This window comes from Scardinius erythrophthalmus, assembly GCF_964197995.2.
Source record: "Scardinius erythrophthalmus genome assembly, chromosome: 22".
Taxonomy (NCBI): domain Eukaryota; kingdom Metazoa; phylum Chordata; class Actinopteri; order Cypriniformes; family Leuciscidae; genus Scardinius; species Scardinius erythrophthalmus.
Genome location: NC_138242.1, coordinates 27,144,832 through 27,160,259, shown reverse-complemented (window position 1 = coordinate 27,160,259; position 15,428 = coordinate 27,144,832). Strand labels below are relative to the sequence as shown.

Here is a 15,428-nt window from a genome sequence, read left to right as displayed (position 1 = left end):
CCAGGCTGTGGTGGACATCTGTATATGGAGTCAGGTGCTTTTAACAGTCCAAACTATCCTGATGTATACCCACCTAATGTGGAGTGTGTGTGGACCATCACCAGTTCCCCTGGGAATCGTCTACAACTGTCCTTCATGTAAGCAGATCAGGATGTTACATGGATCTCACAAATGTAATGGATTCATCAAAACAACAACTCTGTACTTTTTGTGATGCAGAATGTTTCAGCTGCAACAAAGTTCAGATTGCAGTAATGACTACCTGGAGATTCGTGAAGGACACTCCAATGGCACTCTGGTTGATCGTTTCTGTGGTGACTCCCTTCCTTCCAACTACACCTCTATAACGGGCCACATTCTTTGGATTAAGTTTATCTCTGACTCCTCAGTCAGCGGAACTGGATTCAGAGCAGTATTCTCTCACTGTAAGTCAGGGCGATTGATGTTGACCCTACTGAAAAGACCAGCTAACACTATCCTGAATTTTCATGCTGATACAGGGGTTAAGTTGATTAATGCTGGTTTGTTGGAGCTAAATAGTCATTCTGTTGAGCAAAAACCTTTGCTCTGGTTGTACAAGGAAGTCTTGCTGGTCAAAATCTTCTGAAGTTAGAAAATCTGGCATGGTTCTCAGTGAATATCTTTACTCTTTTTCTGCTTTCTCAGTGTATGGGAATGAGATCACGGGCAGTTCAGGACAGATAGCCTCCCCTCTTTACCCACGCACCTACCCAAACAACGCAGATTACCGCTGGACCATCACAGTGAATTCCGATTCTCACGTAGAGATACACTTCCTGGACATCGACATTGAGGACTTGTTCAATTGCTATTATGACAAGCTCAAGGTCTGCACTCTTTATCTAAAATATAGTCATTAAATACTATAATGGTTTAATAGAAAATAAGTGTATGTAGGTATATGATGTAGATTAAGTGGAAGTGGATGTTTTCCTTTCCCTAGATATATGATGGTCCGAGCACCAGTGCTTTACTTCTGGGTGAGTTCTGCGGTCTGACTCTGCCCTACCCAGTAAGAAGTTCAGGCAGCACTATAACACTTGAGTTTAAATCTGATACTATGATTGGAGGGAAAGGCTTCCTCATCGAGTGGATGGCCGTTCAGGGCTCTGGTCCCTTGCCGACTATAGAACCAGGTTAGTTCCCCAAGGATTCTTCCTCTCAGATCAGATCTTGCTCAAATTTAGTAAAATCCTTACTGTATGATCTCAATTCACACTTGATCACTATTTTTGTCTTTTCAGGAGCATGTGGAGGATCATTGATGACTGGAGACACTCCCAAGTTCTTATTCTCTCCTGGATGGCCCGAGCTGTATCAACATAACCTTGAGTGTTCATGGGTAATCCGGTCTCCCAGCTCTATCGTTGAGTTTAATATGCTCTTTCTGGATGTGGAAGATGAGGTTTCATGTCTCCATGACAGTCTGGTCATCAGAGATGGTAATGCTTTTGTCAAATGAAGTCACTTCAAAATAAATCTCAACTTGAAGCTGACTTTAATTACTGAATCAAAGGTATGTTTTTCTCCTAAGGTGACACCAACTTGTCTCCACTGATTGCAAGGGTTTGTGGGCGACAACTGCCTGGCTCTTTGCATTCTACTGGTGATGCCATGTTCCTGCGATTCAGCTCTGATGGCAGCATTAATGGCAGGGGGTTCAATGCATCCTTTTCCAGAGGTGAGCAGCAAGTCCATTAACAAAATCAAAATATGTTGGATGTGCATAATACATTTTGTTGTACATTGAGCTATTTCTCTCTTGCCTTCTCTGTCAGGTTGTGGTGGTTTCCTTCATACAGACAGAGGAGTTCTAAGTTCTCCTCAGTATTCACAGAACTACAAGCCCAACCTGAATTGCAACTGGCAAATAATGGTCACCCCAGGGTTTAGAGTGTCCGTAACTTTCCAAAGTCCCTTCCAAATACAGGGTTTTGGTAATCAGTGCAGCACAGGTGACTACTTGGAGGTGAGTGACTATAGGACAGGGATCAGCAACTCCGGTCCTGGAGGGCCACTGTCCTGCAGAGTTTAGCTTCAGCCCTGATAAAAACTCACCTGCCTGTATCTATCTAGTAATCCTGAAAACACTGATTGCCTTGTTCAGGTGTGTTTAATTAGGGTTGGAGCTAAACTCTGCAGGACAGTGGCCCTCCAGGACCGGAGTTGCTGATCCCTGCATAGGAGAAGGTGTAATCTGGGCACTTTTCCAAACAGAATCAGTACATTATACAAAGAGTCCTTTTTGTGTTTAAAGGGCCAAGTTTTAAATAGTTTGATTATTTTGTATTAGTTACGGAATGGACCTGATGGCAACTCACCGACTCTATCAGGGCGTCTCTGCGGGTCCAATGCTCCATCCACATTTCAGACCACAGACAATGCCCTATATGCTCACTTTGTTTCTGATGCTTCCAATGAGGGGAATGGCTTTAAATTGATATTCGAGGCCCACAGTTCAGGTAAATACTTTAGCTAATATCTATAATATACCAATTATTTTAGATTAATTTGATGATGAATGGAAATTATGAAAATAATAAGAGTAAATCCTGATGTTTTTTTCCAGCTTGTGGTGGTCACCTTTTGCTTGCTGATGGAGATCCACCAGGATACATTACGTCTCCTAACTATCCATCAAACTACCCCACAAATATCGACTGTGTGTGGATAATCACTGTTCCCAATGGGGAGGCTGTACAACTCGACTTTGAGGATAATTTCTACATTGAGTCTCATACAGGGTATGTTCCATATGTTTTGAACAATGACATTTTTGGTACATATAACTATTTAACCATTTGAAGTGATTACAATCTTCTCTCCTAGATGTTTGTATGACTACATTGAGGTCCGTGATGGTCCCACATCAGACGCTGCTTTGATGGGCAGACTTTGTGGCAACACCCGCCCATCTACACAGCATTCATCTGGCACTACCATGTATTTACGATTCCGAACTGATGGCAGCGTCACACATATCGGTTTCAAAGCCAAGTACTCCATTGGTAATCCATTCTGAATCCCCATAACATTCCAACCATTTTTCTGATCTCAGTGTTTCAATCACTCAAAGAGTATTCTTTCTCTTCTTAGCTACATGTGGAGGTACCTACTTCGGTCAGAGCGGTGTCATCAGAAGCCCCGGTTATCCGGACTCAAATTATCCAGACAATTCTAACTGTGAATGGTACCTGGAAGGTCCCATTGGACACTACCTGAGCCTTACCTACACTGCCCTTGACCTGCAGAGCTCCTCAGATTGTAACAATGACTATGTGGAAATACGTGAATACAATGCTTCAGGTTTGGGTTCTCCTTACACAAATGAGAGTTGAGGGTTTTTTTAATGTAATTTTTTTTATGAGGGTAGTAATCTAACTTTTTCTTTTCACCAGGTCGCCTGTTGGGGAAACACTGTGGAAACAGCCTTCCATCTCCCCTGGATACTGGAGACAGTTTTGCCTATGTAAAGTTTGTCAGTGATGGCAGTGGGAATGCTGCTGGGTTTAGTTTATCGTTTGAAGCCAGTGTTGAAGGCAAGTGTGTTTAAATCCTTACAGTGTCTGCTTAGGGTCATATAGTTTAGTGGTTGAAGATCAGGACTGGTTACCGGAATGTTGTTGGTTCAATCCCTAGAAGGTGAAATCTATGAAAAAAATTTGACCTTGAGCAAGACACTTAACCCTCATGTTCCACCAGAGGAATTGTGCTTGCAAAAATGTTAAATAAGTTGTTTTGGATAAAAGATGATTACTTACAAAGTTATGCTGTTGGTTATGGAGCAGTTCCATGGGTAACTGGTGACATTGTTCCTCTTGTAGAGTGTGGAGGGGATCTGAACGCACCATTTGGGACCATATCATCTCCCAACTACCCCAATCTGTACCCCCACAGCCGAATTTGCCGCTGGAGAATCACTGTTCCTCAAGGTCGTAGGGTCACTCTTACAATCAATGACCTGAGGCTGGAGGACCATGGGACCTGTTTGTTTGACTTTGTGGAGGTGAGGCAATGTGTATGTTTTAGAGGTGCCAACGTTGGATCATGCAAAATGGCACAGTGGAGTTTATGGACATTGTTTTTTAATTAGTCATTCATACCATATATTGCTTTCTCTGAATATTGTTAATTTTTTAGTGCTGTAACACGCTGTTTTGACTCTTGGGTTGATAGGTCCTAAATGGTCTGACACCCAGTGCCCCACATTTAGGTCGTTTATGTGGTACAGTCCCAGCTGGTACCCAGCTGAAATCTTCTGGGAATACTATGACTGTAATTTTCAGCACTGATTCATCTGTGTCTAATGGTGGATTCACAGCAGATTACTCCTCAGAGGAGGCAGCAGGTGAGAGAGAAGAACTGATTTTTTGTTTTTGTTTTGGGGACCTGATTTGATTGGTGTATATTTGCCCTTTTGGTAGTGTGTGGTGGGATACTAAGTGAGCCTGGAAACTTCACCTCACCTGACTTTGGCAATGGAAACTACAGCAACAACCTGAACTGTGAATGGCTGATCCAGAACCCTCATCATTTGAATTCCTCCATTGTGGTTATTATAGACGAGCTCCATCTAGAGCATCACCAAACCTGTCAGTGGGACTACTTGGAGTTCAGATTGGGTAAGATTTTCCAAATACACAAAGATAGACACAACACTCTATACAATGTCCAATGTACCATTAACAGTAGTTTGACTCTTTAAGCTGCTGCTGATAAGCAAACATGTATGCCATGTTTTGTCTGTTCCTCTAATGCAGGAGGTGAAAATGGAGAGCTTTTGACTCGTTTATGTGGTCAGTCACCTCCTACAGTCCCCATAGTAGTGTCCACCCCTGAACTCTGGGTTAACTTCCTGTCGGATGAAGCTGTGGGTGATCTGGGCTTCAAAGCCACGTATTACTTTTCAGGTATCCATCAATCAGTGGCACTTAAACAGATGGATCTCGACTCTTTAAAATTCTGCATAAGCTCAGCTGACTTTGACTTTTCTCAGAATGTGGAGGGTTACAAAGTGGAGAGGGAGGTGTCATCTCTAGCCCTGGATATCCCAACAACTACCCCAGCCCGAGCCGCTGTACTTGGCTTCTCGAGGCTCCGGTGGGCCACACTATCATTGTGAGTAACGATTGCTTCTTGGGTCTGTTTTTTTACTGTTTTCTTTAAACCCTAACACTGGATTTCCTCATTCATATAACATAATTTCCATATATCCTTGTCTAGCTCACTTTTGCATACTTTGAAGTGGAGGAGCATAGCCAGTGCACCTGGGACTCAGTAACAATCTTCAATGGAGCCTCTTCAGGATCCCCCATTATTGGTCAATACTGTGGTCACAACTCTCCAGGAACTATCCAATCAGGTTCCAACAAATTAGCTGTAGTGTTCCTTGCTGATCATACAGTGTCCAAGGGAGGATTTACTGCCACCTGGTCAACAGACTCATCAGGTATACAGTACAAAAAGATATCCCACGTGTACAGACGTGTAGACGTGTTACATTTTATCCTGAGATTTCTTTCTCTTCTTCAGGATGTGGAGGTATCATCCATGCTGATGCAGGCACCATCAAATCTCCCAATTATCCTCAGAATTTCCCAGCCAATATTGAATGTTCCTGGACCATCATCGCCCATGATGGAAACCATCTGGAAATGGGTTTTGCCAGTGACTTCCAGATCCCAGACTCAAGTGGACAGTGTCAAAACAGTTATATCAAGGTAATAAGATGACCTTTTAATAAGAAATCTTCTCTGATGTTGCATTTCTTTAGAACCATTTGGATCTGGTGGTTTATTTCTTTGTATTCTGCCTATGTTTATCTGACAGATGTGGTCTGACAACATCCAGAATGATGAGAATCTCTTGGCCACTGGTTGTGGTACTACAGCCCCTGCTGTAGTCATTGCACCCCGAAATGTTATTACGGCTCGTTTCCAGTCCTCAGAAACACCTGGCAAAGGCTTCTCTGCATCATTCTACATTAGTGTGTATCATATGCTTGGTTTGTTCTTTACAGTTTTTCTTCCCCTGTCCAAAATTCAAGTAATGTAATGTATCTACTTCACATCATCTTTTAGGTTGTGGGGCCAATTTCACAGCCCCAACTGGTCGTGTAGTTTCTCCAAATTACCCAGACAACTACCCTTTAGGCTCCAATTGTAATTACATCATCGATGCTGGAGATCAGACCGTGATTGTGCTCACTTTTAAAACTTTCCAGTTAGAGGGTATGCACTTTTTCGAAAGACTCAAATTGTGTCATACATCTTAACATAAGGGTTCTAACAATAACTTAAAGAAAACAGTAGTTTCATAAGCTGAACAATCATGCCTTTCCATCTCCTCTAGCACACTCCACATGTACTTACGATGGTGTGAAGATCTACACAGGCAAGACCACCAGTGGCACTCCATTGGCTACTCTTTGTGGAAATACTATCCCAGGTGTCTTCACCACATTTGGACCAATGCTCATCAACTTCTACTCTGATTTTATAATCAATGACAGTGGCTTCCTGGCTGAATACAGAACCATACGTAAGCTTCAACCTTGAAATAAGTTGTGCATTTAATGCAATACTTTTTGGTTCTTTATATACTATACTATCAGTTGTAAGAATTAATTTTTGAATGGTTGTGGTGTAGGTGTGTTATTATAGTGTAGTTTGAATGTAACTCTGCTGATGTGGGTGTGGCTTAGTTGGAGGTGTGGGTGGTGTGGGTGTGGCTTGGATGTAGGTGCTAGATTAAGTTTGAATTGTTTATCACGGCAGTAATGCAGATCTGATTCACTGAGCCCAGAAATGTGGAATGAGAGGACGCTGGAATGACTGGAATGAGAGGACGCTGCACTTTTCAAACAATATGCGGGGATTTGGGAGAATATGCAAATATGCAAAAGAATTCCATTGCAGATTCCACTGTTACTTCCACAAACAAACTCATTCACTATAAATGGTGCACAATAGAAATGCACAGTCAAGTGCTCTTTGACTTGGTGCTATATAGGAAGACAGCCCATATTCCTCAAAGGAAATAGTTGTCCACCTCCAACACATGAAAAGGCATTTTACTTAATATACACTAGGGCTTTTCTTACAAATTTCAGCCCCTCATGTTGGTTTGTATGATTCCTGTGTATATGGTACATATATCAATATGTGTATTTATGTGTTTTCAACAGCATGTGGTGGTGTGTTTAATGGTACTGCAGGGACAATCAGCAGTCCATCTCATTCTATCGCCGACTACCATCACAATATCAACTGCACATACCACATTTATGTCCGTGACAACCGTATCATCGATCTCAAGTGAGTTTGAACTACTTCCTGTTAATAATGCAGACTTTGAAAACATAATAAGTTTCAGAACAAAAAAACCTTCCCCCCAGTTTACAAAAATAAGTGTTAAATGAAGAAAAGTCTGTCAAATCTTGCGTTGCTCCTGGCTATGTGTAGCACGTCCTGCTTTATTTCTTAAAGGTACAGCAGCAATAAATGCACCTCTTTCTAAGGACGAGAAAGAGGGTGGAAAATAGTAATGGAAAAATGTCCTGAATACCTGTTATAGATAAACCAAGATTTTTCATAATCAAGGCTCTGTGAGCTTATTTCATTTCTTGTGGCAAGTCACAATTAAGACCAGAAAAAAAAATGTTTTCAATATTATATCTCTCAATTATATCTCAATATTAATATACCTTTGGTCTGCTCACTTCTCTGCTCCCAAATATAAAAATGTAAAAATCCTGCTAGGCATCCATCATGCCAGCTATGTTCCACCAGAGAGACAGATGCTCAGAAAGAAAAGCATTCTGGTATTGATCTTCTGTCTTTCCCTTTGTGCAGTGAGATGCACAAAGGGCATTCTTTCCCCACTGAGATGTTGTATTGATGCCAGACAGGAAGCCCCTTTACTTATAATCTGTCCCCTAGAGGCTTTCTATCTGGGCAAACCCCCTCTCCCATTATTGGTATCACTTTCTGAGAAACTAGATTGTTCTGCAGCATTTCCATAGCGATCATCTACTGTACGTATTTGTCCCTGTCCTATAGGTTCAACTCTTTCAGTCTAGAAGCCTCCTCGAACTGTCGCTTTGACTATGTGGCGGTGTACGATGGAGGGAGCACTCTGGCCCCACTAATGGGGAAGTTTTGTGGAAGTGAGCTGCCGCCCAACCTCAGGTCCTCGTCCAATCAGCTGTTTCTCGAGTTTGTTACAGATTCATCAGTTGTGGCGGAGGGTTGGAGAGCAACCTACAGTGAGACTTTAGGTAATGTTTATCTTCTCGGTAAAGAAATCACGTCTCTATGTATGTATTTATTTGCTATTTTCCAAAACTTGGAGAGCTGCCTTGCTATCTGTTACATAGGCAACATCCTATCTGAAATAAAACCTCATAAGTGACTAAACTGAAACAATCTACATGGCAACTCCACACACCAATCTTCACATAAAGGGCACGTTTTTTTGTTTTGTTTTTTATCTCACATTGTGAGAGCATCATTAAAAAAAAAAAACTTTCCACAGAGATTGTATAAAATAAAAATCAGTATTTTGTGATATTACAATAGTATTTTTTTTTATATGCATAAAAATAGAGCATGGTGGAGTATTTACATCCCAGTCCGACAAAGTGCTTGAGATTCCTTAAAATGGAAGATTTGGATTTGGAAGAGCTACTGTCTTATTATTATCTGATTCAAAAGACAGTTTCTGACATGTTACTCGCATACTAAGATGTGTGATGCTTTGAGCTTGTTCCTTTATGGTTCTCATTTTGGAATAGAATGAATGAGGGAATGATTTCATAGTGAATCACAAAGACAAAGATCTCATTGAGGACTGAACAAAGTGTTCAGGGGTCATAAACAGTGTTCTTTGTTACAGCTTTGTGCTTTAAAGCTTCTGATGATCCAGTCACTTCAGGATGACCAGGCTCTTTTAGAACTGAGTTGTAAACAATTTTGTAGCTCGTCTAGGGGTGTGTGAGTGAACCGCCCCGTCCTACAACCACTACTGTTGTTCTTTGTGAACAAGACAACTCATTCAGACCACAAAAGTCTGTCCCCTCACCACGACAGAAAACAAGACATAAGTCTTTATCGGCCTGTGCTGTCAAAGAGCCTTAGCCAATAAAGTACTCCCAATTCTTTTGTTGTGTCCTACAATTTATTTGCTAAAGAAGGTAGCATTTCTGTGGCTGGTTTGAATTTTAGGATGAATTAACTGTTAAATACATTTCATTCATTCATTGATTTTTTTTTTTTTTTTTTTACATTTTACATTTATTTATTTTGCAGACACTTATATTAACTGTATTATCTTAATATGAACTTTACTTTAATGTATTTTTATAAATGTAAGTAAATTATTAATTATATTATATAAATAACTGCACACACAAATATGTGACCCTGTATCACAAAACCAGTCACAAGTAGCACAGGTATATTTGTGGCAAAAGCCAACAATACATTGTATGGGTCAAAATTATCGATTTTTCTTTTATGCCAAAAATCATTAGGATATTAAGTAAAGATCATGTTCCATGAAGATATTTTGTACATTTCCTACCGTAAATATATAAAACATTTATTTTCGTGAGTGAATGCAGCACAATCGCGAACATAAATGGACAACTTTAAAGGCAATTTTCTCAATGTTACGATTTTTTTGCACCCTCAGATTCCAGATTTTCAGATAGTTTTATCTCGGCCAAATATTGTCCTATCCTAACAGACCATACATCAATGGAAAGCTTATTTATTGCGCTTTCAGGTTATGTATAAATCTCAATTTCAGAAAATTGACCCATATGACTGGTTTTGTGGTCCAGGGTCACATATAGTATATATACTGATATATGTATTACGTGGAGGGACATTCTCATTCAAAGATTTTTTGATTTGAACAAACATGTGAGAACAATATTACTCTTTAAAATTATTTTAGTCTGCTTTCCTGGAAGAGACAGCCTGTACATTTTAAATACATCTGCTAGTAGTTAATTTATCCAACATTTAAGAGCACATTAGCATATAGATGAATTCAAAGCTAACAAACAAAGACAAAAACTCACATTTTGTCAGTTTTCTGGACTCTACTGCCTCTTGCAGGGGGTTTCTTGAAAGCACATCTTTAAGTTGTTTTAAATCTCTCTCTCACTGTGTCTTTCCATCTCCTCATCCCTCGTTTTCTCCAGGTCCTCAGCAGGGTTGTGGCGGCTACCTGTCTTCCCCCTCTGGAATGTTTGGTTCTCCTGATATTGACTTTAATGGGCAGTACGAGCCACGATTGGACTGTATGTGGATCATTGCTGTCGACATCAATAAAAACATTAACCTCACATTCACCACCTTTGAGCTTGAGGGCCCCACTGGAACCCTCTGCAGATATGATTATGTCACGGTAATAACTGTATAACATATAATATAGCATTTTAATTACAGCGTCATTTGCAATACACTAAATATTTATTCCTATTTATAGATTTATGATGGTGACAGTGCTAATTATCCATTGATTGGCACGTTCTGTGGAAGTGAAGTTCCTGCCCCCTTCGTCTCGTCCAGTAACTTCCTGACCGTGCACTTCATCACGGACGGCTCCGTTTCACGCCGCGGCTTTAATGCCACCTACAGCAGAGTGGACAGTAAGATTGGACTTTTTGTCCTAATGGCTTAATCGTTGGATGTCATTTCATGTTGAATCAGTCATGATAAAGTGCTTTTTCCCTGTTTTAGGTATTTGTGGAGGAGCATTCAATGCCACAGCGTCGTCTCAGACCATCACATCCCCGTTTTATCCCAGTGCCTACCCACCGTTCAGTTCCTGCCGCTGGGTGCTGGATGCTCCTTCTCAGGAGGTGGTGAAAGTGTCTGTTCAACAGTTTCACCTGGAGTCCAGTCAGAGCTGCACCAGCAACTTCCTGGAGTTTAAGGACTTCCCTGTGGTAAAACCCAATCACTCCTAAAATAGTCCAACTAAAGCAATTTAGAATCTCTTCACAAGTCACAATGCAGGGTTATTTTAGTTTTGTTGTAGAATATTTTGAATTAGCGTTTACATTTATATTTTTAGTTTCCATGTGAATTTTAGTTACATTTTTAGTCATTTTAACTTTTTAAATATAGCTTTTTTGGTTTCGTTTACTTATCATGTATCCTCAAGTGGCTAACTGCTTTATTGAAGTTTCCTGCCTTCACTTTTATGTTGTATGCTTACAGCATGTTTAAAATCATTTAAAACCATATTTGTTTCATCTCTCAGGGAGATTATGGACAGTCTCATAAGTTCTGTGGCGTAGACTCACATGTGCCAGATTTCTACAGTTACGGCCGCACCATGCACATCACCTTCAAATCAGAAGCCTTCATGACTGGCAATGGATTCAGTCTTACCTATCAGGTGGCAGGTGAGTTTTCCGCTTCCATTCGAAAAGGGTTTTTAGTCTTTTTGGTGTGATAATATTGTCATATGTCTGTATGTGATCTTTCTGCAGGTTGCAGCAGGGTTTATGAACAGGAATACGGTTATCTTAAGAGCCCAGGCTGGCCTGACATATATCCTCATAATCTTGAATGCAACATCATACTGCATGCCCCTCAGAACAGCTCCATCTCTCTGTTCTTCTCTAGTTTTGATGTGGAGACTCATCCTTCCTGCAACTTTGACTATCTTGAGGTGAGCATAAGCATGCTGAACCATCACCATATAAAAAAAAAAGTGAAGAAATAAAAGAAATGTTACTGCGTTCAAGTCATGTCGGAAATATTGTATATATGAGTTGAATGCACATGAATGCTACAACAATGTCTGGATTTTCTTTAAGCTTGTTAAAGAAAGTTGGGGGGCTTTTCTAGAAGTAGAGTTTAAAAACATTGCTGTATTTTTGTGTTAGTTAATTAAGGTACACCGCCATCTTTCTCAGACGAAATAAAGCTAAAGTCATAACGTCATAAACATGGCATCCCTTCTCAGGAGGACTTGAATGCACCACGTGATCAGATTAAAATGCTAGTGTACTTTATACTACATACTTTGCAGTATACACTAAATACAATTAAAAACGTTTTTTTGCCTACAATTTAACATTATGCCACATTGTCACATGACTTATTACATTTGTCATGTGACCCAGTGTTAAGTGTACTAAAACTAAAACTATTAAAAATAGTTTTTGTTCATTGAAAAAAAAATTTGATGAAAAACATCAACAAAAAAAGTTGAAGTAGTAAAATTAAAAATACGAAACTAAAACTGAAATAAATAGAAATTAAAGCTAAATATAAATATAAAAATGCAAAATATAAAAATAAAAGCTAATTTAAAATATTATAATATTATATAAATAATACTAAAATAACATTTCATTTTTAATTCAACAATCTGTGTCTATATATCGTCTTAAAAAAATGTTTTTGCAAATAAAAATGACCCAGTTTTGTATAAAAGCGCATAAAGTCGCCATGAATTAAAAATTAACAATTCGTATTATGTATGTAATATTGCAGTGTTTACTATAAATGATTTATCTGTGCACTTTCATGTGCCCTCACAATCTTTAATCAAAAACATTAGCCTTCCCTCCCCCTCGAAACGTCCTGTCATGTGATATGGCGCGAGGGCGGGGCTATCGTGGCTCTGTATCATTTCTGCATCCATTTTGTTGGCAACGCCCAACCTTCGTCCTGAAGGACGAAATCAAACCCCACCCTACATTTTTTCTCATTTCAGAAGCCGTTTCACTCAGATATACGTCACAATAGGGGAAAAAAAAGAACAATCGCAACTTCCGTTTAATGCTGAGTACATTGCATTCTGGGATGCAGTACCCAGTGCAGGATGATCTGATGCTGCTCATTTGGCCAAATACAGATCATCCAGAAAACTTGCATACTGTATACATACTGCAGAAATAATAATGTAGTATGCTATTATGCTATGCTAGCACCTTCTGATGATGATGATTTTACTGTAGCTGTCTAATGTATATTTCTTTCTGCTGATGTAGGTCAGAAACGGCAGTACCGCCACAGCGCCTCTGTTAGGAAAGTACTGTGGAAGCACACTGCCAAATCCTGTCTTCCCGGGAACCAACCAGCTCTTCCTACATTTCAAGAGTGACTTCACTACATCCCGCAATGGCTTTGAGATCACCTGGACTTCCTCTTCACAGGGTGAGAAACGCACCGCTAATTTATATTTGCAACAATTTCCTCAGTCCAATGCTGCTGCTGCTGAGAGTCCTAACTGTGTTCCTTGTGTGTGTGTGTGTCCAGGATGTGGAGGTGTGTTATATGGAGACCACGGCTCTTTCGCCAGTCCAAACTACCCTGGCACTTACGCCAACGGCTCTTCTTGTGAGTGGGGAATCAGGGCTCCTAGTGGCAGAGTAGTGACAGTCACATTCAACCAGATCAGCATTGATGACCCAGGAGACTGCGAGAACAACTACTTGAAGATATATGACGGACCAGATGCCAGTTCACCTGTTGTTGGGCCGTACTGTGGATCGGTATGTGTGAAATTTTTGTGTGATGATTGCTAAAACATAACACGTCTGTTAAGCGTCTGTATTACTATTTCATATATATACTACCATTGAAAAATTGGGGTCAACCAGATTCTTTTTTTCTTTTTTTTAATAAATACTTGTATTCAGGACACATTAAATTGATCAAAAGTGACAGTAAAGATATTTAATATTAAGAATTTTTTTTGAATTTATATATAAAATATTTATATTTATTTATAATACAAATTATATATATATATATATATATATATATATATATATATATATATATATATATATAAGCAACTATTTCTTAAATATATGCATGTGTGTATATTTATATATACAAAATAATTATGCACAGTACACACACATATATTATGTAAACACAAACTTTTCTTTTGGATGCGATTAATCGCGATTAATTGTTCCACAGCCCTATTAATATTCAAATAAATGCTTTTCTTTTGAACTTTCTTTTAATCACAGAATCCTGAGAAAAAAAATACACAAAAATTTTAAGCAGCACAACTTTTTTCAACATTGGTAAAAATATTAAATGTTTCTTGCAAATCATCATATTAGAATGATTTCTGAAGGATAATGTGACACTGAAGACTGGAGGCTGAAAATTCAGCTTTGCATTACATTTACACTATATTCATATAGAGTTATTTTAAATTGTAATAATATTTTAAAATATTACAGTTTTTACTGTATTTTTGATCAAATAAATGCAGACTTGGTGAGCATTAGAGATTTCTTTAAAAAGCATAAAAAAAAAAACCGTAACCCCAAACTTTTCAATGCTAGTGTACATACACAATTTTTCTATGGATATATAATTGTTCTTTGTTCTTTTGTAGGAGACAAATATCGCCCCTTTCAGAGCTTCTTCAAACCTTGTGTTTGTGAAATTCTCGGCCCAGTCAGCCGTTCTTCCGTCTGGGTTCAGACTCACATGGAGCAGCTGAGAAGAAATTAAAAATAAAAATTCACACAGAAATATGTCAACACACTTAGCAATCATAACCATTCTCATTGAGTGAAGAATTGGCAAATCAAACATAAATAATATAACATGAATCCTCATTTGTAGATAATTGAATTTATGTACTGTATGTATTTTTTATGCTTTTTTGGAAAATAAAGATGTTTAATGTAGTTCTTATGTAATTGTGTGGTGAAGTCAGCTCTTTTTGACAGTCAGTAAAGATGTTTTAAATCATTGTATCTCATTGCTGTCAACTGAGCCATTAAAAATATCTCTTCTGTGTTTTTTTAAACATGAAAAAAAAGTCAATTTGCATACGTGCACTCGTTTTAAAAGCTCAATGTTTTTTAAGTGGTAAATATCATTTTCACTGTCTGATATCCTCAGCTTCTTCATGGACTTCATCCAAACAGCCCACTTTGACATCTCAAGCCTGACGCATTATACTTTACACACACAACACAAGGGTGACAATGAAAGCTGTCTGAGGAAGAAACAGACAGTGGTGCTAACGAGTCTGTCTGCTCTGTAGAGGGAGACAGGCTTCAGCTTTCTTCATGCAATGCTTCTATACAGAGAAAGCAAACAAACATTTCATCTAATCTTTCATTTCTTCCCTCTAAACGCTGCAAAATACTCGCATCAAGGTCAAAGAAAAGTGTCTGATCAACAGAAAAACAGAGCTTTGAGACATTACCATCTGGTATTAAGGCCTTTCTCACGATTTTCACAAACATTTTATAATAGTTTTCCCTTAACCTAACAAGGTCAAAGTTCATGAGAAGCTCTGTGTTTAAAAAAATGTGTTGAACTTGGAAATAGTGCAAGAAAATGGCCTCAGGAGACCTTAACTGCAATGAGGGATTTATATTTTCTGGTTATATTTCC

General features: G+C 39.0%; 1 protein-coding gene across 1 annotated transcript in view; it reads left to right on the top strand.

Moving 5' to 3' along the window:
• Positions 1 to 14,709, top strand: part of cubn (cubilin (intrinsic factor-cobalamin receptor)) — a gene marked incomplete at its 5' end in the record, with an annotated part of 38,109 nt that extends 23,400 nt beyond the window's left edge. The window contains 32 exon segments of the mRNA XM_081352533.1: positions 5 to 137; positions 220 to 425; positions 667 to 848; positions 965 to 1,157; positions 1,266 to 1,463; positions 1,556 to 1,702; positions 1,800 to 1,990; positions 2,315 to 2,483; positions 2,591 to 2,765; positions 2,851 to 3,029; positions 3,118 to 3,327; positions 3,420 to 3,565; positions 3,848 to 4,027; positions 4,198 to 4,369; positions 4,446 to 4,643; positions 4,782 to 4,931; positions 5,018 to 5,139; positions 5,245 to 5,470; positions 5,554 to 5,741; positions 5,851 to 6,007; positions 6,102 to 6,251; positions 6,373 to 6,561; positions 7,208 to 7,337; positions 8,082 to 8,299; positions 10,232 to 10,437; positions 10,519 to 10,681; positions 10,773 to 10,981; positions 11,299 to 11,443; positions 11,531 to 11,712; positions 13,043 to 13,208; positions 13,311 to 13,546; positions 14,413 to 14,709. Coding sequence (XP_081208659.1) covers positions 5 to 137; positions 220 to 425; positions 667 to 848; positions 965 to 1,157; positions 1,266 to 1,463; positions 1,556 to 1,702; positions 1,800 to 1,990; positions 2,315 to 2,483; positions 2,591 to 2,765; positions 2,851 to 3,029; positions 3,118 to 3,327; positions 3,420 to 3,565; positions 3,848 to 4,027; positions 4,198 to 4,369; positions 4,446 to 4,643; positions 4,782 to 4,931; positions 5,018 to 5,139; positions 5,245 to 5,470; positions 5,554 to 5,741; positions 5,851 to 6,007; positions 6,102 to 6,251; positions 6,373 to 6,561; positions 7,208 to 7,337; positions 8,082 to 8,299; positions 10,232 to 10,437; positions 10,519 to 10,681; positions 10,773 to 10,981; positions 11,299 to 11,443; positions 11,531 to 11,712; positions 13,043 to 13,208; positions 13,311 to 13,546; positions 14,413 to 14,520 — 5,624 coding nt within the window. The 3' untranslated portion in view covers positions 14,521 to 14,709.
• Positions 14,710 to 15,428: the final 719 nt, after the last annotated feature.